This window comes from Anoplopoma fimbria, chromosome 16, assembly GCF_027596085.1.
Source record: "Anoplopoma fimbria isolate UVic2021 breed Golden Eagle Sablefish chromosome 16, Afim_UVic_2022, whole genome shotgun sequence".
Classification (NCBI taxonomy): Eukaryota; Metazoa; Chordata; class Actinopteri; order Perciformes; family Anoplopomatidae; genus Anoplopoma; species Anoplopoma fimbria.
The window spans coordinates 8,448,204-8,475,026 of NC_072464.1; the positions used below are offsets into that span (position 1 = coordinate 8,448,204).

Below are 26,823 nucleotides of genomic sequence, written 5' to 3' on the forward strand. Positions count from 1 at the left end.
ACCTTTTTAAATCTGTGTTTTAAATGGCGTACTTCTACAGGATTACATTGCTGTTGAAGAGACATGTTGGTAAGATGTCTAGGTGCACCAGCATTTCTTTATTGATTTGATTTGCATGTTTATGCTCTCATCTCCTGACTAGTCATTGTCTAAAGGAAACTGTCTTCCCCGCAAATTTGAGGGCGTAGGTTTCAAGGAGTATACCATCAGTAGGCTAAGCTGTAGGTGGCCAATTTCAACATGTAATTTAGACAAACATACATTACTGAAAACAAAAAACACTTCGAACAATCTTGTCAGTGTATCATATTAAGCGGATATTAGGCTGGTAAACATCTGACCCTGGGAACAAGGATATAAAACGTGGCCCTTGGAATTGTGGGATTAGTAGGAAGTGCTTTTTCATTCCATTGTGGCATTTTTTTGACGGCTCTATCAGTTTTCGGGCACTAAATGTAGTGCACTAAATAGTGAATGGTTCTGGACACAGTCCTTGATTTCCTTGTCACAAATATTATTATTATTTGTGTTCACTGTAAGACTTTAAAAATCATATTTAAGGATGGTTGTCGCCCATTGACAGCTGAGATCGGCTCCAGCACCCCTGCGACCCTTAACTGAGCAGGTTACGGAAAATGAATGAATGAATGAATGAATGTCTAAAAAGAACAACTTCACCATGAAAAAAGGTGCTCTGAGAAGAGCTTGCATTGCTGTCCAATTACAGAATTTGCTAAAAGAAGCAGAGCCCTATTCACACACACTCACAACCTCAGGGCCATTCAACTAATAGAGGCGGCTGTGGCGTAGTGGAGAGCAAGGTAGTTCTCCAATCAGAGGGTCGGTGGTTCGATACCCGGCAGTCGATGTGTCCTTGGGCAAGACACTTAACCCCAAGTTGCTCCCGAAGGCTTGCCATCGGTGTGGACTGGATGTTGCATGAATGTTAGTTAGAGTCTGATGGTGGCACCTTGCATGGTAGCCTGTCATCAGTGTGTGAATGGGTGAATGATATGTAATATATACTACTGATTGTAAGTCGCTTTGGATAAAAGCGTCTGCTAAATGACTGTAATGTAATGTAGAAAGAATGCAAATATTGTCTTTCATAATGTTGTATGAAAACATTTCATGGTTTGCTAAAAATATATTTTGTATGCCTCTGGGTCTGTAGCATGATGGCTATGAATTCAGATAATAGAGGCCAAAGAACACCTTGAAGAACACCAATTGTGCTGCTGAATGTCTGCAAACATTGCATGCCTTGCAACCAAATACATCATCACATTAAAGCACCAACTAGAGGCCTAAACATTGAGTCAAACCTGCCGTAACACAAAGCAGTAGACATTTTAGGTCTTATAGAGTGAATATATTTTCCCTGAGGCCTCTCAAGGAGATCTAGTGTGTCCCTTTCAATATTATCAGTGTCAAGTAGAGACTCAAGTGAATAAGGCTTTTCCTTGACATCCTTACATTTCCTTCCTTTTTATACTGTGGAAATACCGCCTATCTAGGTCAAACATTTTCCTCATCTCTCGAATGCCCCTCTCATGTGTGTCAACCATTTTATTTTAGCTTATTTCCTTTTTACGTCTAACAGCTGTGAATTAATTCTAGCATGCGCTACATTAATTCCCATGATGTGTTTATCTCAAAGTCACAAAGACAATTTCATGTAATCTCTAACACTCAAGCACCTTGTTATTGAGATATTAAAAAGGCATTGTCAAGCTCTATTTAATTCTACACACAGGAACACATTGGCAGATAATTCAAATGAGATCTGAAGCATAAATTAAGAGACTTAAAACATTCAACCTTGATTTTACTTTTTTTCACATTTGGCAGTGAACATCTGGCTGACAATGTGATGCCATGCAGAAGACAATGATTTAATTGATGTTATCGGACAATCAGAGTAAGACAGTACAGCTTTTATCTAACCTGTAGACATCAGTTCAGCTTTGTCTGTTTAAGAAGCAGCAATATGTGTGGAGAAGTCAAGGAAAATGATGCACAAATTATTCTTTAAGTATTATTGCATTCAGCGTTCTTTTCAGCATTTAAAGGAAAAAAATACAGTAATTCATTATCTTTGAAACACAATAATTTTTTCAGCCACCTAAACGTTATCAACCAACCATAATTCTGTCTCCGTAGGAGTTAACATAGCATTTTTCTTGTTTTTAATATGAGCATTCTGAACTCTGTGGAGCTACGTCTGGTTTATTTCAGCCCAGTTCCTGTTTTAACTTCTCAACTTCCCCACTTGCACTTAAGTTTATTTAGAGGGATAAGATAATCCTTTATTAGTCCCGCAGCGGGGAAATTTGCAGCCAACTTTTGACTTCTCTGTCTGCCATAAAGTATTGCTCTCTTAAAAATTCATCTACAAACAAAACTACTATCTTTTTAATCTCAATCAATTTGAATTATTTTTTCTTTTTCTTTTTATTATTATTATTATTATTATTTGTTTTCCAGTTTCATAATGACTCATGTACATTTAACCATTTTTCTAGTCTCAGCCATAACTTGAAGTAAAATAAAGTGTGTCACATTAGTACTGATGATAAGAAATGCCTGTCGGAGTGTTTAATGTTTAACTGCCCTGCCCTTGTTGGTGGGAGGAGGAAATGTGTGTGAGAGGAGTGTTGGCTAACGCTATGCTCTGACTGAGGTGAAAGCAACGACTCTGGACTAGAACCTGAGACGACGCTCCGGAATCCCAGATGGTCTTTAGGAATGGGAGGAGATGGACCATGACTTGGGGCCACACACTGGACTTTTGGTGATAAGGCACTGAACATTCCGAACAAAATAGAAAGTACAGAAGACTCCTCATATTTTCTTCTGTAAAGGGTCATGAAATGATACACCTGCTGTGATTTGGAGTTTACCACCCACTGGGATACTCTTCTTGAAGAATCCGGGATTATATACACGAAAAAGAGAAGTCTTCAGTGTGAGTTGTTATCTTGGAAAACAGCTCACTTCTGGTTGTTGGCTCTAACCACAGAGACTTCGCCCAGCAGAACTGATAAGCTAAAGGACAAAATCAATACCTGGGAAATCAGAGCTCACTGCTCCGTGACCATGAATGAGGAAATAGAGATATCAGAGGAGAAGGATTGGAGGGAGCTTGAACCCAACTACTCCGTCAAAATCTTCCTCACAATCTTTTACAGCCTCATCCTGGTGACGGGTATCGTGGGTAACTCGGTCACCATCAGAGTGACACAAGTGCTGAAGCGTAATGGCTACCTGCAGAAGAACGTTACCGACCACATGGTTAGCTTGGCTTGCTCGGACTTGTTGGTGCTCCTCATCGGCATGCCGGTGGAGCTCTACAGCGCCATATGGTTCCCGTTCACGACAGCAGAGGGGAACGCTTCCTGTAAGATCTACAACTTCCTGTTCGAGGCTTGCAGCTATGCCACCATCCTCAACGTGGCCACCCTTAGCTTTGAGCGCTACGTGGCTATCTGTCACCCGTTTCGCTTCAAAGCGTTGGGTGGAAAACGTACCACTGCCCTCATCACCTTTGCCTGGCTGTTGTCCGTGGTTGTGGCCCTGCCGTTGCTGGTTGCCACGGGAACGCAGGGACACATTCCCTTCCTGGCAGAAACACCCGTCCAGAATCTGACTTTCTGTACAAATCTGAGGGAGCGATGGGTGATGTACAGGGTCAGCATCTTTGTGGCTTTCATTGTCTACATGATCGTGTTAATCTGCGTGGCCTTCATGTGCCGGGCCATGGTCCTCGTCCTTCGTAGACCTTTAGGGTCCGTGGATGACACCCTCAACGGAACACCCAAGCACGAAAGTTTAAAGGTCAAGACAGCCAGGAAGCAGACCATCATTTTTCTTGGTAGGTTGTTGGTTTCTTATCTAAAAAAATACACTTTGTTCCGCCTGTTGTGTCTGATCAAACAAATGATGTTGGAGCTCTCTGCGTGTCTGTTGTGCATGTGTTGTCCCAGTTCTTGAAACTCAGGTGTTCACATCAAGTTGAAATCTCTGAAAAGTGTTATTTTGAGGGCACTATGTATGTTGGTGTGTGTATCTTTGTGATGTTGATATATTACCACTGTTGCCTGGGTTGTTCAGACAGCCTCTTCAACTGTTTACACCAGCACTGTAAACACCACATTGACTATGTGCACACCCACTGCTTTGTTAAGTAACAAAGTAAAGAGAAACCATCTTGTGATAGTAACTACTGCATGTTGTCCAGTCAAAATATGGTGATACAGCACTGAAGTTACAAAATATTTCACAACATGGGTGTCCATTAATTCAGGTATTTCAGTTGACTCAGACAAAAAAACACTACTATACTACCCTGAAAAAAAAGAGAGAGAAACCGCACAGAAGACCTCTTAGAAAAGCGAGTGCAGTGAAGAGAGCCAAAACTGCCAATAGTTGGCCAAACCAGATCAAATTTTGATGACTGAAATTTTCACGATATCAAAATGTGAGCATTGGTGTGGACATCCTGAGCACATTGGCACCATCTTGGTCCAATGGACATCAGCTAGCATTGGACATGATAAGGGATGGAGCCAACGACGTTAACGGATGCTGACATTCCACAGTGCAGACAGGCTGACATGAAAGAAAGATAGGACAGCAGCATTAGACCGCCGATGAACTCCCACAGTCCCTTAGTCATAGAGCAGAGCGGTCACGGAGAACGACCACATGAATAAACAGAACACTGAAAAGAAGCAGGACACACAGGAACTCAATTCCCGACACTGGTGAAGGAAGCTGTTAAAGATAAACTCACTGTTATTCCCTGTATAATTTACAAATGCATGTTAGTCAGAACAGTCTCTTAGTAAAGGACAAAATGGCTGTTGTCAATGAAAAATATCTGATGAACCCACTGAATGCTACCTGCTTAGCACTAGCTGGTGAACAAAGTGGAGCACTTAGCAGCTAAGAAGCCAGAGAGTTTTCTCAGTGGTTGTCAGAGACCCACAGGGGTGAAATGTGGGTAAATATTTGATTGAGATTTGTCAGGTGGCCAGAAACACGACTGCTAATGATTGCTACGACCGCTCCTTGTCTGCTGGATGTGTAAACAGGCAGTTGTTAGCCAACACTTAATCGATTGGTCTGCTACCACCAGGTGACCAAAAAGATAAAAATAATAATGCATAAAATAATGCAGCTTTAATTAAGCACCATTTTATTCTCCAAGGAAAGAAACCTAGATGGAAGGAAGTGACAAAAGCTCTCAAAAAGTTTCAGTAAACTGTTGATTGTTCATTTTTAAAACACATCATTCCAGATTTTTGTTCTGACTTTTGTTCTTTACTAAGTGTAACATTTTCCAACATGGACATCAACCAGGCTGCTCTTTTTGAGGTTTAAAGGACATAATTGTAGAAAATACACTTTCTAAAGAAAAAGAGAATGCCGAGAAGAGGCTCCGCTCCCTGCAGCTCTGCCATCTACATCCCAAGCTGCTACTTGCAGCTGATGACTAGCCACAGTAAGCATGGTGCACAGAGGTGTACTATAGGAGGGGGTAAGCTGGCGTGATTGGATCTGGCCTGAATTCAAAGTTTGTATAATGAAGGCAGCAAACAAAATTCACTTGTTTTGGTGCAAAAGTACCAACTTCCCCACAGAATATATGACTGACTTTGATGTTAAAAATCTGAAATTTTCACTAAACACTAGACCCCAACCAGTATTTTCACTTTGGAAACAAGCATTAGTTAATTTGCGGTTATAAATCACTGCATTCCAAGGCGATCTATCACCACACATCCTGTGTGTTTTACCACACACACACACACACACACACACACACACACACACACACACACACACACACACACACACACACACACACACACACAAAACCACTCGAAGAGAGTCACCCATGATGTCATGTTAGTCAGTCTGACATTGAGCTTACTCCAAATACTCACAGCTGCTACATGGTTCTGAATCACAGCATTGGAATCCATTGTGTACTTTTACAATCTCACATTATCAGGGTTTCGTTTTTATAACCTGACTGGTTCCTGATGGAGTTGCAAGGTCAATGAATCACATAGTTTTTCCTAATTGTTTGTGTGTGTGTGTACGGTTTTCTTTCTACAAACACTGAATGTTTCCATGGCAACGTAATCAGTGGAATACCAAAAATTATAAGATAATGATACACTAACACATTTTTATCCTTAAATAGCATCAATAAACCTATCACAAATCTTCCTTTTCAATTTCGGAAAGTCTAGAAGATGTTTTTCACCAGGACTTAATTTATAGTATGCACCCTTTACACTGTTGAGGGGTTAGCACTGTGACTATAACTAAACTCAAGTCCTCAGGACAGCCATGTATCACCACCATAGAGAGTCACTGAGACATTTAATCTGCCTCGCAGCAAAGAGAAAAACTAATGATGGATACATGCTGACTTTCTGCTAACTCCTTCGCCATTTATCTTTTAATAAAACACTGACATATCTGCTCATCTAACCTAACACAAAAAATGTTTATTTTACTCTTACAGCATGATTAATAAGTGAGCAGTCTACCCCATCTACTTATACACACCTATGTAAGTTTTCAATGTTTCCTTGAGTACAGCCAGGACTGTGGCATTCCAATTACCAGTCAATCGTACATCCTCACCAGTCCAATTATGTATCAAGTATTGGACAGTGTGAGAAGCAAATTGAGTTTCTGTGCTCTGATGACCTCAGACGGATGAGGAAGGAGGGGTCAGCTGCATTACAACCAATGCATAAAATGGTTTTTTTATTCCATTAGTCACAATCCCTGTGCAGTTTATATGCCTGATAGAACATAATTGTTTCTGTCCATCTGTTTGGATGTAATTTTGAACGTGCTTTCACTTATTCACATCGACTGGTGTTAATGGATGAGAATGGCAGTGGTGTATAAAGTACCCAAAAGCCATACTTGAGTAAAAGTAAAGATACCTTACTGGAAAATGACTCCAGTAAAAGTGAAAGTCACCTATTAGAATACTACTTGAGTAAAAGTCTTAAAGTATCTAATATTTACTGTACTTAAGTATCAAAAGTAATTTTCTGATATTAATGGTACTTAAGTATTGAAAGTAAAAGTACAAGTAAATGCTGTTAATAAAAAAGCAAAGGGTCAGAATTTTGAGAATTATGAAGTTTATTATTTTAAGTGCTGTGGCCACCATGACCAAGGACAAGGAGGTACAAACAGAGACAGCAGCCTAACATACACCATGTATAGCTAAATTAGAAGATCAGACACCTGTCTCCCCCCCCCCCCCACCAAAGATATACTCCACCCTGTGGGAAACACTGCTAGATATCTTAACAGGTTTATGCTAATTATGATAACTAAACATTAACGTTGCGGCTCATGGGATTAATCTTAATTGACCTCAATGTGTTTCCTGAGGTTGGATGGGGAGTGTTTGAATGCCAGTGTTTCAGTAGCTTTGGGCATAAGAGGCTCTTCATCCGGTACGAAGAGTCTTTCACTCCAACATAAGAAAACATTTCTCGCAGATATGGCCACAGGTGTTGGTCTTCGTCTCCACCGTGGTTTGTTAGGAGTAGCAGGTGCTTCCGTTTCTGCTTCTGCTTCCATCATGAAACCAGTCATCGTAGAGGGGAACTCTACTCATGTGGTCGCTCGCTAGCTGGCATCACTGGGCATCACTGGGCATCAACAAACCGGCTTTGAGAGCACTTGTTTGCAATTGCGCATTAACGTGATTAACCAGTGATTTAACTTGCTAGCTAGGACCACTGATTCACTAACCTGCTTGCTTGCAGTCTGTGTTCCACCACAGTCCCGACGTTGGTCTCATGATTCATTTTCTTTCTAAAGATAGATTTGATTTTGTAGCGAGTAACGAATGTTTCAGGGGAAATGTATCGGAGTCAAAGTATCAGTTTTCTTTGCAAAATGTAGTGAAGTAAAAGTGAAAGTCAACAGAAATATAAATAGTAAAGTAAAGTACAGATATCCAAAAAAACGACTTAAGTACAGTAACGAAGTATTTCTACTTCGTTACTATACACCACTGGAGAATGATGACATGATTATGAACTTTATGAACCTGTGATTGTGATGGTCCTTATGGAAATGAGCAGTTATGATAATTATGATGTTTAGGGGGAGGTTGAAGACGGTGATGGTGACAATGATGTGATGTTTAGAAGGAGGAGATGGAACAGCAAGGAGGGAAAAGAAAAATGATGACAATGGTATTTATAGTAAGGTTTATGCAAATGAGTAATAAGATGATTAAAAAGAGTGGATAACTCAGATGAAGAACTAGTGGCAAAAAGTAGGTCTCTATACTAACCAGCCTGATCTCACAGAAATACATTAAATTACCACAACCTCTCAACAGAGCATTAAAGGTGGTGGTGGCAAGTAATGTGTTAAAATTATCTGTCAGTGCTCATCAATATTTCTATATTTACCTCAGAATATGCAGTTCTTCTCAGCTCTGTGGAAGGTTTTAGTGACTTTCAGCTCTTTGTTTTGGTTTTTAGCCCGCAACTTACTGTTTTAGTTCAGTCTTACTGCTTTCCAGCCGAAGCATGCAGCTGTTTTCCAAAAAAGGAACAGCTATAACAACTTTAAGAGGCAACAAATAATTCAATTCAGTTTATTTGTATAGCCAAATCACAAAAAAGAATTAAAAATTAAAAAAATAAAGAATCAGTATTCCCATATTATACTCAATCAATTTCATACTACCCTTTTTATTTCTTTAAATACTTAAGTACATGCTTAACTTCAAAATAGGGTATGAAATGTATTTTAGAAAAAAAAAAAGTTGTATTTAGAAAAATTCTCTTTACATCCCGGCAACAAAAAATAAATCAAATGCTCTGACAAAAAAAAGACTGGTATATGTTGCTGTCGCATGAGCCCGTCCAATCAGTTTTATTTGTCCCTGAATAAAGACTTGCCGGATTTTTCCACAAGCTAGCTGTGAGTACTTACAAGAGCCATGTTTATTTGGTGGATTCTTGTTGGTTTCTCGATGTTACATACCCAAACTTTTAAATCTTCTAACTTTTATACTGTAATTTAGAGTTTCAATGGAGGACTAATACTTTTAATGCATTTTATTATTTGGTGGTGTATTGAAATGTTAAACTTCACCTGTTTGTTTTCGAGTGATATATCTTAAGCTCATGTATAGAGAGATCCCTCGGCTGTGGCGTAGTGGAGAGCAAGGTAGTTCTCCCTTCAGAGGGTCGGTGGTTCGATACCCGGTCGATGTGTCCTTGGGCAAGACACTTAACCCCAAGTTGCTCACGAAGGCTTGCCATCGGTGTGGACTGGATGTTGCATGAATGTTAGTTAGAGTCTGATGGTGGCACCTTGCATGGTAGCCAGTGTGTGAATGGGTGAATGATATGTAATATACTACTGATTGTAAGTCGCTTTGGAGAAAAGCGTCTGCTAAATGACTGTAATGTAATGTAATGTAATCCCTGGTACTCGGGGCTCTGGACTTTGGTCCCTGTAAGCCTGTGCGTTAAGTCACTTTACATTCAAAAGCTGTCTTTTTTCCCTCTTGTCCATGTTTCTGTGTGCGCAACGGCAAGGCCAGCTTGATTTTCCCAGTTCACTTGTTGTCTTTGGTGCATTTAGTACATGTTTATCTAAGAAGACCACATAATGAGTCTGAGGGGTGTTTATTCCAAAGCATTTCCACTGTTATAACTTGGTACAAGTCTGCAATGCTAATTTAATCCCACATGAATCATCCTTTATAAATATGAAAATCATTTTGAAGCTGCCTCTCCTGGGAAGTGCCCCTTTAAACTAAGACTGATGATATTTCTACAATATGTAGTTCAAAAGCGAAATGTTAAGACAGGGGGCAGTGAACAAGCAGCTTTGGTTGAAGGCCTCCTTTTGAACCCAGGACATTGTCGGCAGCCATTCAAGCCACCAAACAGTCCAGACCATTCCCCTGTTTCTAGTGCTATGCCTGAGAATAGGAAGAATTGTCTCTCATAGATGACACATTCAATCATTGAACAAACACAATTTTGAAAAATGTCCTTCGTTATTGTGTTTTGCTCAGCTTTACTTCCAGCTCGTTCTGTTTAACATGTAATTAAAAAACACATTACCTTCTGTTACTGAGGGGAATCTATCCATTCAATCAAACTACCTGCATAAACATCTTCATCTTCATTACAGCACTGTCAGCTTTCTGTTTGGGGAATAGCTTGTTTGTTCTCTCTCATAACTGTGATGATTGAATTCTCAGACTCAAATACAGCTTGCATTACGAGCATTTATTTGGCAAATTGAGCAAATTTGCTTTCCCACTACATTCACAAGAGATAATTCACAAATAAATTAGAACTAGCCGGGATTTAAATGAGCTGTATTTAACATTTAAAGCATTAATATAGCGGTGAAAAACTATTTTCTATGTAAAGTTATAGTGGAGTAACGTCTACCTTAGCAGAGAATGAAGTCTCTCTCCCTCTGTGTGTGTTGTGATCCGAGCAAGTGCATGTTAGTGCACAGCATTTCCAAACCATAAATTCAGAAATAGTGCAGTGATTTTTATTATTAAAGCATCAGATTCATAGAGCAAGTGAAATTGACTGGATCTTCTCCACGGTGTTTGGAAGAAGTAACCTACATATATAATATATTAAAATGTATTAAAGCTTTTGGCTGTGTTTTTTGTTTGAAATGTTGCTTTATTGCTGTTTTTAGCTCAGTTCATTGGAAGGTCCCTTAAAGATTGCCAGTACAGTTATCAACAGAGTTGAGGGGATTTGGAGTCTTGGTTTGTTTGATGAGGATTATATGCTAAAGGCTGATTCCATAATGCAGAGAAATGGAGGAAGTGAGAATCCAAAGCCTCGCTTATACTTTCCGTATGGATGGTCGCACGGACATGAGCTGACGTAGAAACGTGATGAGGAAACGTTTGTAATAGTGACGATAGATATGACAAGAAGATTAGGCATTAAAATTGCACAGCAAAAGACACGGCATTCCAAGAGAAAAAATGACAGTACTAAGGTACTCAACACAAGTATACAAACCGAAGGGTTTATTCACACAGGAGAACGTTTGACATTTGTTGATTTTATTAGTTCTGGTGGGATATTTTTCCATTGTTGTATGGCCATAAAAGAGATTATACCAAGAAAGGCCTTGTGTTTTAGAAGACTGCACTTCCCCATGAGTATCTTTCCTTGTGGCTCGTGATATTATTTCTGAGCTCTGTCCTCAGGGGAGGAGGAGCAGCATTACGAATGATTCGTTGACAAACATTTGCTTTCACAATTACATTTTCAAAATTGAACATAATATAGATATCTTTTTATTTTTTTATTTTCGTGTCATGCACAACAACGTGCCCAACCCTCATGGGTTTACAAGACACCCACAGTACAGCTGCAGTGGATCTACATCTCATCAGGTCACATTTGATTACAAAATGACATGTTGCTTCACCGCTCCATCTTAAACAAAACATTCTGCCTTCTCTCCCAGGCCTGGCAAATAAAAACTGCTACAAAGAAGGTTCCTTTCCGGAAACACAACTCAAGTTTTTCATAATCATCCAGCCAAAAGAAATCAATATAAATGGAAGTCATTTTACTGAAGAGGACATCCCTTATGTCCTCGTAAACAGGACAGTAAAACAAAAAGTGCACCTCATTTTCAATTTCTCACACAACAAACAGATTCTGTCCTCCTCTGGAGTGGAATGAAACCTACCGGTCTCTAGGGCTAATGGTAATGTTCCTGAGCGTAACTGTGCACATAGGGATCTTTGTCTTTTGTTTAAATGATACTTAACATAAAGTTCTGAATTATAGTTGTTCTTTATGAGACAATAAGTTTGTAACTTTGGTTTACACCATATGTCAACTGTCAACATTTTTCTTTATGCATAAGAAACAGTTTGGTCCTAATATCCTGACTATTACAAAGTAACCTGTTCTGAAAAATGAAAGACAGGTCAATCATATAAAACAGAGATTTCAAACCCTTAGCCCATGGATGGCCATGCAAAATGTCCCAATGAAACATCTTTTTTGTAAGTCTCTGATCTGACATGTTCACAAGTCTATTCCAAAGTCGAAGCATTTGACATTTATGTCGGATCTTTGGTGATTCCCAACCCATGTCCCCAGTAATGGCCAAAACTGATGTTGATTTTTTAACTCCCAAGAATGATCTAACCGCTCTGTGGTGCACAGTGTTGCAACTTGTGTGCTCACCAAAACCCCAAACACCGGAAACATAGTCAGACACAGGACATACACATGAGTTATATAGTTGCGTATATGTATGAAATCCTAAATTACCACAGTGTTTAACTTTGTTCAGTACAGATCCTAGTGCTCTTCCCGCTGACTGAGCTAGAACATTGACAGCTTCTATAAATGTCATGTGCTCATCGAGAGTAATGCCAAGGTATTTATACTGTTCAGAGTAAGATAACACTGTTGAACCAAAGTTAAAAACAACTGAACTTCTCTGTAATGATTTGTGTCTAAAATGTACTATTCGTGTTTTGTCTTGGTTTACCACTAGCCTCCATTTCCAGCACCACTCCACAACAATGTTCAGCATAATCTGCAGATATTTTTCCTGTTCAGCAAGTAAAACTACATCATCAGCATATAATAATATAATAATAATAATAATACTTTAATTTTATATAGCGCTTTTCTAGATACCCAAAGACGCTTTACATAGGGCGAAGACAAACAAAACAAAAAAAGAACACAAAGGAGCAAAGAAAACAAACAAACAGAACATTTCAATGCCCACTGTCTGATCATCTGCTTTGACCCCCAAATTAGAAGATTTAATTTGTAGAGCTAAATCATTAATATAAATGGAAAACAATGTTGGAGACAAAACATCTCCTTGCTTCACACCAAATTGTTGGGAAAACCATCCAGTTGTATATTCATTCACTTGAACATGGGCAACAGGTGCTTGATAAAGGGACTTTAAGGCAAAATAAAACTTCCCGTTTACACCAGAATCTAATAACTTATATTCAAGAAGTTCCCTATTAATCCAGTCAAATGCCTTCTGGAAATCAATAAAGCAGACAAATGTAGATCTCTTCTCCTCAATCCTTGCACGTATAATGGAAGTGACTACATATATATGATCAGCACATGCTCTGGCTTTTCTAAATCCATTTTGCTCGTCCACAAGAAAACCTGTCCTGTCAAGGTGATTTACAAGTCTGCTATGTAAAAGTGAATATATTCAGTGAGTATACTTTTTTTAATAATGAATTTTAGGAGTCTTTTTATGTAATGATTATAGTGGTCATAGCGCTGTTTCACCTGCCTGAGACTTTCTTCATACAGTATGAAAAATGTGGACTAATCATTGCATTTTAAACGGTATTTGGTGCTGCAACTTTAAGGGAATTGCTCATATGTCTAAAAATTCACAACGTTAAATATTTTGTCCGTTACCCAGCATTTTAATATGTTTTTTACATTAAGAGTTGGATCAAGAGGGACATCCAAGTTTTAAAAGCTATGTTTTTTCCAACATTGAGAGTGAGACTGGAGTCATTTTGCCATTTATGCAAAAAGTATGAATGTACTTCATCTCAGTTGGAATTGTGTGTGGGTGTACACGCTCCACCTCCATGCCCCTGCACTCAAGTTTTATTGCTCTACCGGACTGTAATATTGGTGTATTTATAAATATTGATGAGGCCAGATTGAGAGGGTATTGTGTGGTTCTTACGGTTAATATAAAAGTCATGATGTCGTGATATTTGTACCAAAAGAATTGAAATAAATAAAAGGTAATTGTAAAATAATGAAGGTGTTTTTAGTCTTACAAATAATGGGATAACTATGTGACAAAGTAATATTCACACCGAAAATGAATAATAGAACAACATACTTGTTGGCCAGGCCATACTGTAATCACCTCACAGCCACATTATCATGTATATTATAACTACTTCAAAATTCATAACTGCTCAGCCCTCATAAACAACAACTCAAGCAGCAATACACTGGCAACTGGCCTCCAACGTCTTCATAATGGAATATTACATTTTACTGAATAATACTGTGCGGGGTCACGACACAGTCTGCTGGCATCAACAGTGTTCACTCCCTTCCTTATTAGCTGCTGGCTTTTCTCTGCAGCAAAAATATTCTAAATTTGAATTTGAATATGAATTGTTATTGCAGTCGGCAGATAAAAAAGAACTGCTGCACATTGCATGGAGTTCCGCTCTGATGCACACTCGAAAACAGTCCTGTTGTAAGCACTGATGTCAGTTGTCTCTCAAGTGGCCACGTTCCTGTCACCACTCCACTTTACCTTGAAATAACTTTTAATCCTGGTTGGGCTCTGCGACTTTTGAGACTAATTAAAAGCAGAGAACATCCTTGTTAAGTTGCCCACACATCACATCAGGGACAGAAGGTTAATTGCTTCAGCTAGTTTTTTTTCAGTGACTGGGAGCCAGCATTTGTGAATTGAATAGTAATTCTGTTTTGCTGCCTTCAGCCTTTTGGCCTTTGACCTTTGACTTTTGCGGGCTATTTGGGATGGCAGCTCTCAGCGAGGCTAAACAGATGTGAAAAGAGGGTGTGAGTGGAGACTTGAGAAAAATAAGAGAGCAGGGTGTGCTATTGTTATTCTTCAACACTTTTTGTCAAGATGTGTGCAGTGGTAATCCTGTCTTCCCCTCTGTTATCATTGCTGCGTATCAAAAAATACACAAAATAAACGAGACTCAAGGGCTGAAATGCTTTGTAATAAGTCACATATATGCCACTAGCTTTGCAGTATATGTGTGACTGTGACATTTACCTTCTGTCTGGAGTGAACAGATCTTTAATCCTGCGTGATCTTAACCAAACAAAAGGACAATTGTGAATGTACACATTTATTAAAACACTGCATACAAAATTACAATTTAGAAACAGTTGACTAAGCCTTGCACCCCTTATTCACATGATGTTTCCACATCTGAAGAGCATTCCGATCACTGTATGTAACCCAATTTACAATGATAATGGTGGCAGGTTTACCACTCGTGGCTGCTACATTTTGCATGAGGGACAATTTTTCCTGTGCTGTGGCAGAAAACACAACATACAGACCAAAATTGTGCTACTATCACAGCTACAACACTTCAGATACCCACACAGTAAAACTGTTAAAGGGCCATAGAGGTTCTTCTAATGACTGTCTTTCCAGCTTAGAAACAGAGAGTCTAACAGTACTGGTCATGGCTGGTTAGCTGGGAATCTCCACACCGTTGTCTTTGCTACACTAAGTCTCCCCCAGGACTCCCTGAACATCTGTGTCACAACTCCAACTGTCTTCGCTTTCTCACTTTGCAAAGACAGATGGTTTGCAGAGTAAGGTAATCATTCTCAGTGAATTTAACTTTAACACTAATTTGATCTGTTTTTAATATTAGATTATTGATTAGTTCAGATTTTAAGACCTTAGACTTGAAGTCTGCAAGATTCTTTCTATTTCCCGGTTGAGAATAATGGAGGCTGCAGTGGAAAGGAGAGCAAATTGAGGAGGCTTCAAGATAATCAGAAATCTATGAACCCATCATATTTATTTGTATACAGAGATGATCTGGGGATTTTGTTAGAAGTTTTCAGTGAAACTCTTTGACTATGGTGTGAAAATGCATCATGACAGAGAGAGTAAAGTGGAAACCCCTTTGTAATGCTAGTCATGTGCAGACACTATCGTTTACCACTCATGCAGGGAAAAACATCATTCAAAAAGGCACTGATAACAATGTCCCAAGCTATTATAGAAATGTCTGAAATAATTTTTGAAGCTCAGGAAAAAAGAACCAAGCAACTTGTCAAAACACAGCAGTAAAATGGAAAATGACATGATGTCAATTAACTCCTGAAATCAAACATATTAACTTGATGCCATCTGACATTTTAACATAATATCTCGGTGTGTTACCCCTTAAAGAGGGTTCATAACTTCCTTGGCCTCCTATTGTCTTACCTGCTCCCATCAGCCACTTTCTGCTGGCCCGCCAGAACAGGGCCATAGCTCATGAGCTGCAGCGACAGCCCAATTGCCACCCACAAACCTCCTTTGGATCGATGAAGCTTATTTATTGTGTTTGACTGCAGATCCTGACTCCCCATCGGCCGGTTTATGCTGCTTGGGTGGCCTCTTTTCCAAACCTTTTAGTTACAAATATTAAAAGAAACCTCAGGAAGGATGTTGTTGACCCTCTTAGGGCAGGTCGGTGAATGCACCTCTCTATTCCTCCTCCCTAACCTTCCCTCGTCTGCCAGCATCCACTCTTCAATGAGTGACAGCAGCATAGTTAAGTTATAAGCTTCAGGGCTCTGTGTCCCCTTGGAGCTAACATAGTTAACGGCAAGCCTTACTGCAAGTGACAGCCTGCACTCACCAAGCCACCTGGGAGACGACCCTGTTGATGGCTGAGAGGGCGACAGTGTAGCTTCGTTGTGTTTCAGTGCTCTGAGGGGAAATACTAGGTTCGACTGTTTCCTTATCTGTTTTACAAGTTATACTGTAAAGTTCCACACATGCTGATATGTTGTAGCATGATGTTAGGTGATCTGTTTCAAATCTTATTCTGACACTTTTCTCTGAAACTCACTCACAGACTGGATCATTCAAATAATGTTGACTGATTTTTGGGGGGTACTGTAGGCTACTTGAACAAGTTGTTTGCACAAAATGGACATATTATCACCTTATAAAGTTTATGACACAATCACCAATAGTGTGTCCAATGTCAATTTAGTTCCTGTTTTGGTTTCCATTAACTCATGAGGGAAATGCCTCGTTACAGTATGTAACTGCTGTTGGGTGCTGGAGTGAGTTTATTGGAGATTTGTTGCAGAGCTCCATGTCGTAGGATGGAATGAAGATGCTGAGGTTGGTGATGCTGAATCAACTGAAGATGTATAGGTTGTTAAACTAAAACAACCAGCTGAAAGATGTTAAAATGCTCAGAAGAGTTGGAGAAAAGTGAGGTAAGAAGTGAGCAAGCCTTTCCACATCACACATAATCAATTAAGCTATTGTTAATAATAATTAAATAGTGATAAGTGCAGGTGTAATATTTCGAAAATAAAATAATTAGAACATAATATTTTATGTAAATTTGATTAGATTTTTTGGATTATTCAGGTTAAACCTGATATTCACATTTTCCTCATTATATTGTTTTTTAAAGAGCAGTTATTCTGACGTTTTACTGATGAAGTTGCAGATGATGAGGTAAACCTTCACAGCCATTTCAGCACAGACTGCAGTAATGTTCCCAGCATCAACACAGCATGCAGCACTAAAACCTTGAGGAGAGATTAGATGGACTTACTGGCCTGTCTGCACTCACTGGCAGCACATAACTCACACTTTGGGAGTCTCATCTGGCTCATATATTCTTTCCTATAAGAACAATGATAAGTATTTCATGATATATGGAAGCTTTTTATGACATATCCATAGCATCAATTTTGACTACAAGGCAGCCGATAGAGGATTTCTTATTTCTTAAGAACCACTGACTCAAATATTCGGAATTATTTCCCGTAGAAGAAGGGACGATAATGTATGCCACATTTAAAGGAGTAAAATTGAATGTTGAGACTCCACTATCTTTTAGAAAAAACAAACAGCTGCCAAACAGCTGCTGGTCATTGCCATACTGACACAATATGCTTTCAAGACAATTAACTATACAAAATCAGAGTGAGAAATGAGCAACTGATAAAAGTTTCAGGTTTGCTGTTCCAGACCAGAGCTGAACACTGCTGAGCTCCCTATTTTCAGGACTCTATCACAGCAAAACTGCTTTCTTCCCTAATTAGGGGGAATAGGGCTCTTTTTCATGTTGGATGTTGCTAATGGTTAGGCTGAAAGCAGCAGTGGGAGCAGGTGGGGTTGGAGGAGCTTTTTAATGTTCTCGGGGACGCACCGCTTCAAGGAGCTTTGCCTCAATGAAAAATACATATGTTTTGTCACATTCACCCTAAAGCAGGAGATGAGAGCAGAGGATGTGCCCTGTAGGAGGACTGATGAATCACAGTAATATGCCATTGTTGCTAAATGACAGTTTTTTATTGTTGTGATGATTTCCGTGTTGCAGCAATTATGTGTTAGGATGCTGCTACTCCACAATTATGCACACAGTTTTGGACTTATTTTTACCAGTGAATGAATGATTAACTTGGATTGAATTGTATTTACAACAGAAAATTCTTCAATCACATTTTTCCCTCTAAGATAAAATGAGATAAGATAAAATAACACAATGATGATAAGACTTTACAAGGGGTTGTTCAAAGTGACGAACCCACAGAGAATTATCACCAGCTCAACAGCAGAGTTAGCAAATACTTGGTGAACACAGTGGAGCACTTAGTAAGGTCATTATGTGTTCCCAAGGTACTATGTTCCTAAGCTAAGATACCGACTTGATGGCTTCCCATCATTCTAATTCTGTGAATAAGTCACATTGCGCTTTTGTGATGATTCCGGCGTATTCAGTAGAGAGGCCGCTGTTAGTTTTCTCTTGTGCTACACTCTGACAACAACAAACATAACATATTGATTATTACTGCTAGTTTGCCTCATTACTAAAATTTGCAAAAAATACATGTAGAATGAAACTCTTTCTTTTGATTGGTCTATTAATATTGTCCACAGCTTCACATTAATCTCATCAGAGACTGAACAGTAATAAGAACATTATTTCCTAAATTATTTCCTAACCAATCAGCCATACAACTATAGCTGTGAAGAGGATGTGGCTGGATGAAATGAACAGCTTTTATCAGCATACAAGACACCTGAAATGTCACTTGTAAATGCTCCATAAAACTTTCAGAATATGCACAGAGCATTCACAGTAAAAGAGGGGAATTATAATTCAGTGATAAGTTGTATCAGAAATATAACTAAAATACAATTTTTTTTTACAGGCAGAAGGCCATAAGAAGTAGTATCATTAACAAGAGTGCATCTTAACAAGCACTCTTCCAAATATTCCTCTATTTTTTTCAAAGTGTGTGCACAGTTTGCCAGTTTACGTTACTTCTGACCAGTCTATTTTTCTCCTTACTTGTTTTTCTTCATCCTTCCCTATGGGTGTGATACCCCATAAAAGATGGCTCCATTCCTACATCTATTGTTCCTGCGCTATAAAAAAAGCACGGAGAGACGGGTCTGTGTTGAAAGGATGAACAGAGCGCAGCAGACTGCGTTAAGTCCTCCATTAAGTCAGCTCTTGTTGCCAAGATGTGGATTGATGAAAGGAAAGAGTAAACTGAGACATTGTGTTCAGCCCTTTGTTCCTCTGCCCTGCTCAAGTATTATGACACCTTCATTTAATCAGAGTAAAACCAACCAGTGCTTTAGTCTGCAATTCAAGCATTACTGAGATTACTAAAATAGATGCAGGCTTGTGTGAGTTGTTATGAGTAAACATGTTGCTGCACTCTTTTGATTGAATTCATAGAAAGTAATCAAAGTTTTATTCAGAGCTGAAGTACTTCCTGCTGGCTTTGGTTTTGAGAACACTAGAGTTAACTAGAGTTTCATTATTAATTACCTTGTCAAAGACGTAACCCAATTTGACCGAATTTGACCGCTGGATCATCTATTCTTATTCGGCCAAACAGTAAATCTATCGGCCGTACATACCTCTCATTTATGAAGAAACCCTGAACAAACCTACTTGGTTAAGTTTTGGAAAACACTTACTGGACATATTGTCTGTAAGTGGGTTGTGACAAATTAATATGGAAAACAGCATATTGAAAGATTTTATGGCAAATGATTTATTTAATTAGTTGATGACATATAATTGCAGCTAAACTAAAACTTAAAAACTTAAACTAGTTACTAACTTATATCCTATGCTAATTTAATACTTGAATGTTAGCATACTTACCTTTATTTACACATACTTTACATATGTCATTTTCTGTTTGTTACAGCTAAAAAAAGAACTAGTTAAGTAAACTTTAGAAATGGAATCCTGGCTCTCCTGAAGTTATTTTTTTTTCTTCAGAAGACTGGATAGCTAGTATAAGCACCTTCAAGCCTGTTCTAGTCTGAAAATTTGCTTCGCATTGGGCCCGAGCACATCCTCACACCAGAGTCAACCAGCTCTGATGTGTTCATCCATCACAGGATTAGCCAGTCCATCTGTTACTGTTCACATCCATCAATAAATGAGATTACTTATCACTGCCTGACGGTTCATTTATATTGAGGAACTTATGACTGGCAGCACTATAAAATCTTGGCACGCACAATATCCTCATGGCATGATTGTAATTGTCTGTAGGTCTCTGCAGATTGAGCACACCATAGGTAAATTGTAAACAGCCGACAGTGAACCGATAGACCTTCGCATAAAGTCAGCACAGAGAGTACAAAGTGCAAGAGTGATACCATTACCATATTAATTTACGACATTGTTGATACTCTTAGTACTCTTATCATCCAAGACCAAGCTATTTGACCTCACCGCTCACTCAAGGGCACCTCCAATCAGATCTTCTGTCCTCTTTACATCTAAATATCAGTGCATTCCTTTGTTCACCTTTTAATCCTATTAGCCAGCACCATAATGAGATCCTATGCACAACAGATGCTTTAGAGCAGCTCTGCAGACAGAAAATATGACCACATCATCTCCATACATAAAATGCTTAATTTATCGGATTATGAACCCCACACCACCAGATGTTTTACTAGCATGTAGCTGCTCAAACAACATGACCGAACATAATAAACCACCCTCCTTAACCCCAATAATGATATGAGTTCTCTAATCTGCATGATATGAAAATTAAGGGAAAACAAAACCAATTTAAATTGATAGGTACTACTCCAGCACAATTTTTGCATGACTGAATTGATCAAAACCCTCTAAAGCATTAAAGAAACACAGGGAATTATTGACAACAAAAACCTGTACAATCTTTTTTTGTTTTTGTTCCTATATTGCTTTAGCTTCAACCTGAGCTTAGGGTTAAACAAGATTTGGCCAAGGTGACACAAAGACCTTCAATTGTTTTAACTTAGCAATGCCATTGGAACAACATAATTTATCCCAAAACTAACACAAAATGAGACAAAATCTACACAATAACATTATTGCGATGGTCCTCAAATGTTGACAGTAAATATGATAAGAAAACAATTTGCAACAGAACTAGGCTCTATTCAGAAACATTTCTGCATATTCAATAGCACCCTCTCCAAAATAACAAACCAGAGCACCCATGTCTCCATGAGAAATTCTCCTTGAAAATATTTAGATTACTTCGATTATGAACAATATTCCTCTGTGACTTACTCAAGTTATATATTATTACTCAAGTGCTTCAATGACTAAGGATCATCTATTAGGCTTGAAATTAATTTCTTCACACTCATTACAAACAGTAACTTCTCTGTTTGTCTCTACTGTGCCTGACAGACTCATAAATCCCTTTAGATTTTCTCAGTCTGAGAGGCTTTTGTGGATAAGATGTAATGAATCCCATGCAGCTGTTAATAGCAGGAAAAAACCTTAATTGACCTTTTCTTGCAATCAGTCTTCGTGGTTTCATTAAATCTTTGCCGGTGTTTGCCATTAAGGACAGCACAATTTATGCCAGAAAATGCTAAAGAATGATGATAAATTGTTTGACTATTTGAAATTAAGGATGTTTTTTCTGTGATTTATCTACATGGCACTGTCTGAGTTGGCCTGCAAGTTAAACCCACCCATCTGGCAACTCAAACTCATTATAATGGCAGTTGATATGCCAAAATTCCAATCTACAAAAAGCTCCTTCATACTCTCTGTGGGTGTAAATCATCCACCGGCCACTGTCTACTCTCTTTTGACAGTGTGTGTGGGTTGAAGGGATATTTGTACTCGTTATCATTGGCTTTGATAATGTTTGCCTTCATCACAGGTTGCTTATTATCCACAGGACAGTCTTTGAGCACAACTTCATCCAATGTCTAAAGAAAAAATCTAACCAGATCAATACGACGGCTGCTAGATTATTTACTCATCTCAGTGTTCTGCACGACTTAGAGTTTCTCTTTTATTTTCCTTTCCCTCACCAGTACAGAGATGGTTTGTTTTAATGTATGGCTTTCACATTTAATTGTATTTAGTCACTCTAAAATTAAGTGATAAAACAGAATTGTTCATTATGTAGTATTAATTATGATGCATTAAGTTATACTATTTAACTTTTTCCAGTTTCAAGATCTAAATGATAGATGAAAGTGATAATTAAGGTAAAACGTGTCCCTTCAATGATGGATTCTACATATACATAAACTACATACTGTATTTTGCTTTGCATTGAGAGAGGTAATAAGTAACCTAGATTCCCACAAATCATACTACAGTAAATCTTGTGGGCTACTGATGCAGACTGAAATTAATATCTTCTGAGGGTGCAATCAGTAACAAACAAGTGAAGAAGCTCCTTCCTTTTACTTTCCCCTCATCATGCAAATCATCCAGATTTCATCACATACTCTTCTTCTCCATCATTAACACTTTTTATTTTGGTAATGCTAAAGATTTGTCATATGTTTTAAATCAATATGCAATCAAGACGGTCTTGGCTGCCGACTAGATTCAGTCTTCAGTCAGGCGGTATCTATAAATACTGGAGGAAATATTTATCTTCTCTTGGTTATTCAATTTAAATCGAGGGAGCCGTTTCCACTCATGCAACTGAAGGGCACCAAAGATGTGCTGATGCCCTCTATTTGAAAAGTTTCTCCCTGAGTTATGAAATAAATTTTGCATTCACAAAAGCCCTGCTGAAAATGCAGGTGGTATTTCTGCAGCATGGTAGACTGCTTCCAACAGAGACAAGTGAAGGAGTTTCAAAGTGATCTTTTTGGCTTGTGCTGTTGAATATTCATTCCATTACACCATAGTGTCATAATCAGGTTTGGACCTGGACTCTGTAGTTAAGGAGATTTATCCGTTTTGGAAACGTTTAGATTGTGAGTTGTAGATGGTCTTGTAATCAGCTCTTAGAGAAGGCAAATTGCTTTTAATTGCTTCCATGTTGTGTCTTTAATTAAATTTCATCATTTTCTTTTCATGGGTTCTTGGAAAAATAGGTCCGAATAAGGACACCGCTCTCACCTGGGCATCACCAATGACTTTAGTGCGATGTTTACAGAATATAAACATTAAGAATGGCTATTGCTGAAAAAATGCAGACCATAAAATGAATCAAAAATGGGTTTAGAGGGAGAAAAGATTAACCCCTTTGGAAGTGAAAGGATACACTTTTATCTCCAACTTTCATAGCTGCATGTAATGTTGAGGCCTTTATAAAGACTTCTGCAGTCTGTTTAGTCTTCTCAGCACGTTTAACAATGTTAAAACATGTTTAACAATGTTTACTTGAATCAATGGCTCTACTTACCCTGTTCTCCCCCACCATGAAGAAGCTCAATCACACACTCCAATTACAGCAAAGACAGACAATTAATTGTTCCAATAATCTGGTTTAATTGCTTTCTAATTAGCAGACAGTTATGTTTTTGCCCCTGGTGGGGAGACAGTAATTGTGTGTGTGTGTGTGTTAGTGTTTGTGTCAGAGAGCTTGGGCACACCACTGATGAAACTGTGAGCTTAGACTGAGGTTTAAAGCGGGCATATTCAGCATGTCAAGAGTTGAATTATAATACTAATAGTAAAGATTTATCAACAACATATGAGTGCTTCAACCATACCCGAGAGTAAAGTGAACACACACATACACTCCTCTTTGTGGGGACGTTACTGATCTGTGCTGAGTCAGTGGCAATTTTCCAGATGAGCGCCTAGACTGTGATCAATGAGCCGGCGTGACAGGTAAAACCAAATTGAAAAAAAATAAATCTATCTTAGAGAGAGATACTGCCATTTCATACATGATGCGTTGCCTTGATGGGAGTAAGACCACCAATAATAAAGACAGCCTTGTTGGCTAATCAGTAATAAGCTGCATCATCACTCTAAGTGATATTTTAGAGGCCTATTTAAAGTTGAACTCTATAAGTTTGAAATTTCAGAAAATAAGCTGTCAAGGTTGCTATCATAGTAGAGATGTGAAAAAAAATCATATGAATTATCATGCAAGAAAGCACAGACTCACGCAATGTTTCAATTTTCCTAAACTTATACAGGGGGATTTTATGATTACCTTATTGAAGATTTTTTAATTGTTTGTTTTTCCATTAAATACTATATCTGAGGCAATAAAACCATTTGTTTCTTCAGCAAATATAAGATGAGGTGATTTCAGTGTGTCAAAATGTAAAAGTTTGATGACTTGACATGACACAACCTCCTACTTTTTGCTTCTCTGTGAAGAGAGCTCTTCACATTTCCTTTTTCCTCAAATGACACTGGGGTGATGACAAATCCCTCAGCAGTCTTGGAAGACGTATTATAAATAAATGTGTCAATATGTGCGTGCGTCAGCATGAAGTGATGTCTCAAGCCATATCATTTTGTAAATGATAAAAAGCTGTTTGGTCACAGCGTAATTCCCATTTTAAACACTGAGGGGAAATGGATAAACACGAGATTAGAGAAGGATAATGTGTAAGTCCTTCCAAAGAGTAAGCACATGACTCAGACATGACAGATAAGAGATGTCAGCGGGCCAGTTTAGCAGTCACAGATGTCATCCTGTGCCCTGGAGGTCAACGGTCTGGGTTTCACTTTTGTGAATCAGTGGCAAACATAGTGCAGGTACTCAAACGTGTGTCTGTGTAACCGTGGGTCACATTTTGGAGCACCTGCAGTGTAGTTAGAAATAAGAAAGGATTGGGAGGAATAAAACATTGGCAGGTATGATAGGCCTGGATTCAATCATGTCTATTCTTCCCTATTAAGGCAAAGAGTGATGCTGTCTGCTATCGCCAGTTTCTGGTATCAGACCATGTGACAGAAGCAGTACTGTGTAATTTTGCAATGATCAGCCCTCCAACTGCAGGTCTACTTCCGTAAGATTTGTTCACAGTGACTCACAAAACCCTAAATGGGCTGCAGGGGAAAACTCCAATCTGCTTGTTGAGGATACTTTTTGACAGACAGGAATAGTTTGACATTTTGGGAAATATACTTATTCAGTTACTTGCCGAGACTTGGATGTGTAGATCGAAACCCTTCTCATGAAAGAAAGAAAATCAGAGTATTTCCCAAAATATCACTACTCCTGCATTTTCATATTTCTTTTCATGGATTTCCTTTTCATAAAGCGCTCCCACCACATCTCTTTATCATTTGTTTCTGACTTTCCCTCAGGTCTCATCGTTGGGTCCTTGACGGTGTGCTGGCTTCCCAACCAGATTCGTCGTCTAATGATGGCCGCCGTGCCCAAGTCTCGATGGACCACTTCCTACTTCCGGAGCTACGTCACTCTCCACCCCTTGGCCGACTCCTTCTTCTACCTCAGCTCCGTCCTCAACCCGTTCCTCTACAACCTCTCCTCCAGACAGTTCAGGGAGGTTTTTCTTCAAGTGATGCGGTGCCGCCTCACCATCGAACACATCAACAAGCGCACAGTGCGGACCTCCAAAGCTGTCTCTACGCGCTCCCTCCAGCCCCTGCTGATAAAGTCATTTCGTCGAAGCAGAGCCAACCGTCCCACGTTGGCACAAGAGAAAACTCCTCCTACCTTTACAACCTTTCAGAGTCAAAGTGACTCAGGAGTGGGTTCAAATACTCAAACGTCTCTCAGCCTGACTGAGGAGTCTGATACAATTCTCAAAACAAAGATAGGTGTACCATCAGAGACTGAAGTATAGTGTGCTGTACAATTTAATGCAACACAATGAACAGTAAAATTAAATCTGCTTGTGCTGTGCCATCAGAATCAAATATAGAGCTATTCCTCATACACTGATCACAGTACGTGTTAAGTCAGAAATTTCATTAACAGATCACGCTCAGCTGACAATTTGGAACAATAGCAAGCCTGATGGAACTCCGCAAGAAATTGTTATCAAGTCAGAAAATTATTAGACAAAAGTTGAAATATTCAGTTATGAAGACCCCCAAAGCTTGAGTAAAAGTTAAAGGTACCCAGCAGAGTTTTTGACCACCAGTCCTTAATTTTGGATGTTTGCATCCCGTGGGAAAACATCCCACGAGGACCCATGTACACTCATAAGCATGCGGGCGATACATTGTACTTGCAAATGTGCTGTGCATACAACAAGGCCCCTAGGAACAGGACTGAGCTGTACACAGTTGGAATAGCGGGTCAGTTGACATGCACCGGTCAAAAACACTTTCTTCCACATTCATCCCAAAGTAAGGACTCTCATTATTAGCATTTTAGCCTTTAGGTCCCTCAAATTTTTAGAAGTCAGAAACAGCAATAAACAAGTAATTCATTTTGGGGAGCCAGCATAAAGTCATTAGGCTCAATGCATCAAATAAATGCACCAGTCCAAGTTACCAATAACACTTTTTTGGTGTCATACAACTTTCAATGGAAAAAACTGTGGTTTTCTATGCCTTAAATGTCATTTAAACTTTGATGTCCCAATGATGTTAATACCCCAATGTACAAGAGGGTGGTATATTGGCCCACATAAAAATAAAAAATGTAAAAAATGTACTTAATGAAGGATACCGTTTTTTATTGGATTGGAACATTGAATCAAATAAAGGTCTCTTTTAAATTCTTTTTTTTTTAAACTGCACTGAACAGCATCTAAATGTATGTTGTTTAGCTGATGTGAGAAATTGTAAATAATGAGATT

At 38.8% G+C, this 26,823-nt stretch overlaps 1 protein-coding gene across 1 annotated transcript; it reads left to right on the top strand.

The window, feature by feature from the left end:
• The first annotated feature begins 2,672 nt into the window (after nt 1-2,672).
• Nucleotides 2,673-26,805, top strand: gpr39 (G protein-coupled receptor 39). The gene is made up of 2 exons (XM_054615328.1): nt 2,673-3,874; nt 25,358-26,805. Exons 1-2 carry the CDS (start codon nt 3,100-3,102, stop codon nt 25,858-25,860), a joined length of 1,278 nt encoding a protein of 425 aa, XP_054471303.1. The 5' UTR covers nt 2,673-3,099; the 3' UTR covers nt 25,861-26,805.
• The last annotated feature ends 18 nt before the right edge of the window (nt 26,806-26,823 follow it).

Coding starts and splice junctions, on each gene's coding strand:
- gpr39 (XM_054615328.1), top strand. CDS start 3,100: ATGAATGAGGAAATAGAGATATCAGAGGAGAAGGATTGGAGGGAGCTT. Junction 3,875..25,357: donor GCAGACCATCATTTTTCTTG/GTAGGTTGTTGG, acceptor ACTTTCCCTCAG/GTCTCATCGTTGGGTCCTTG.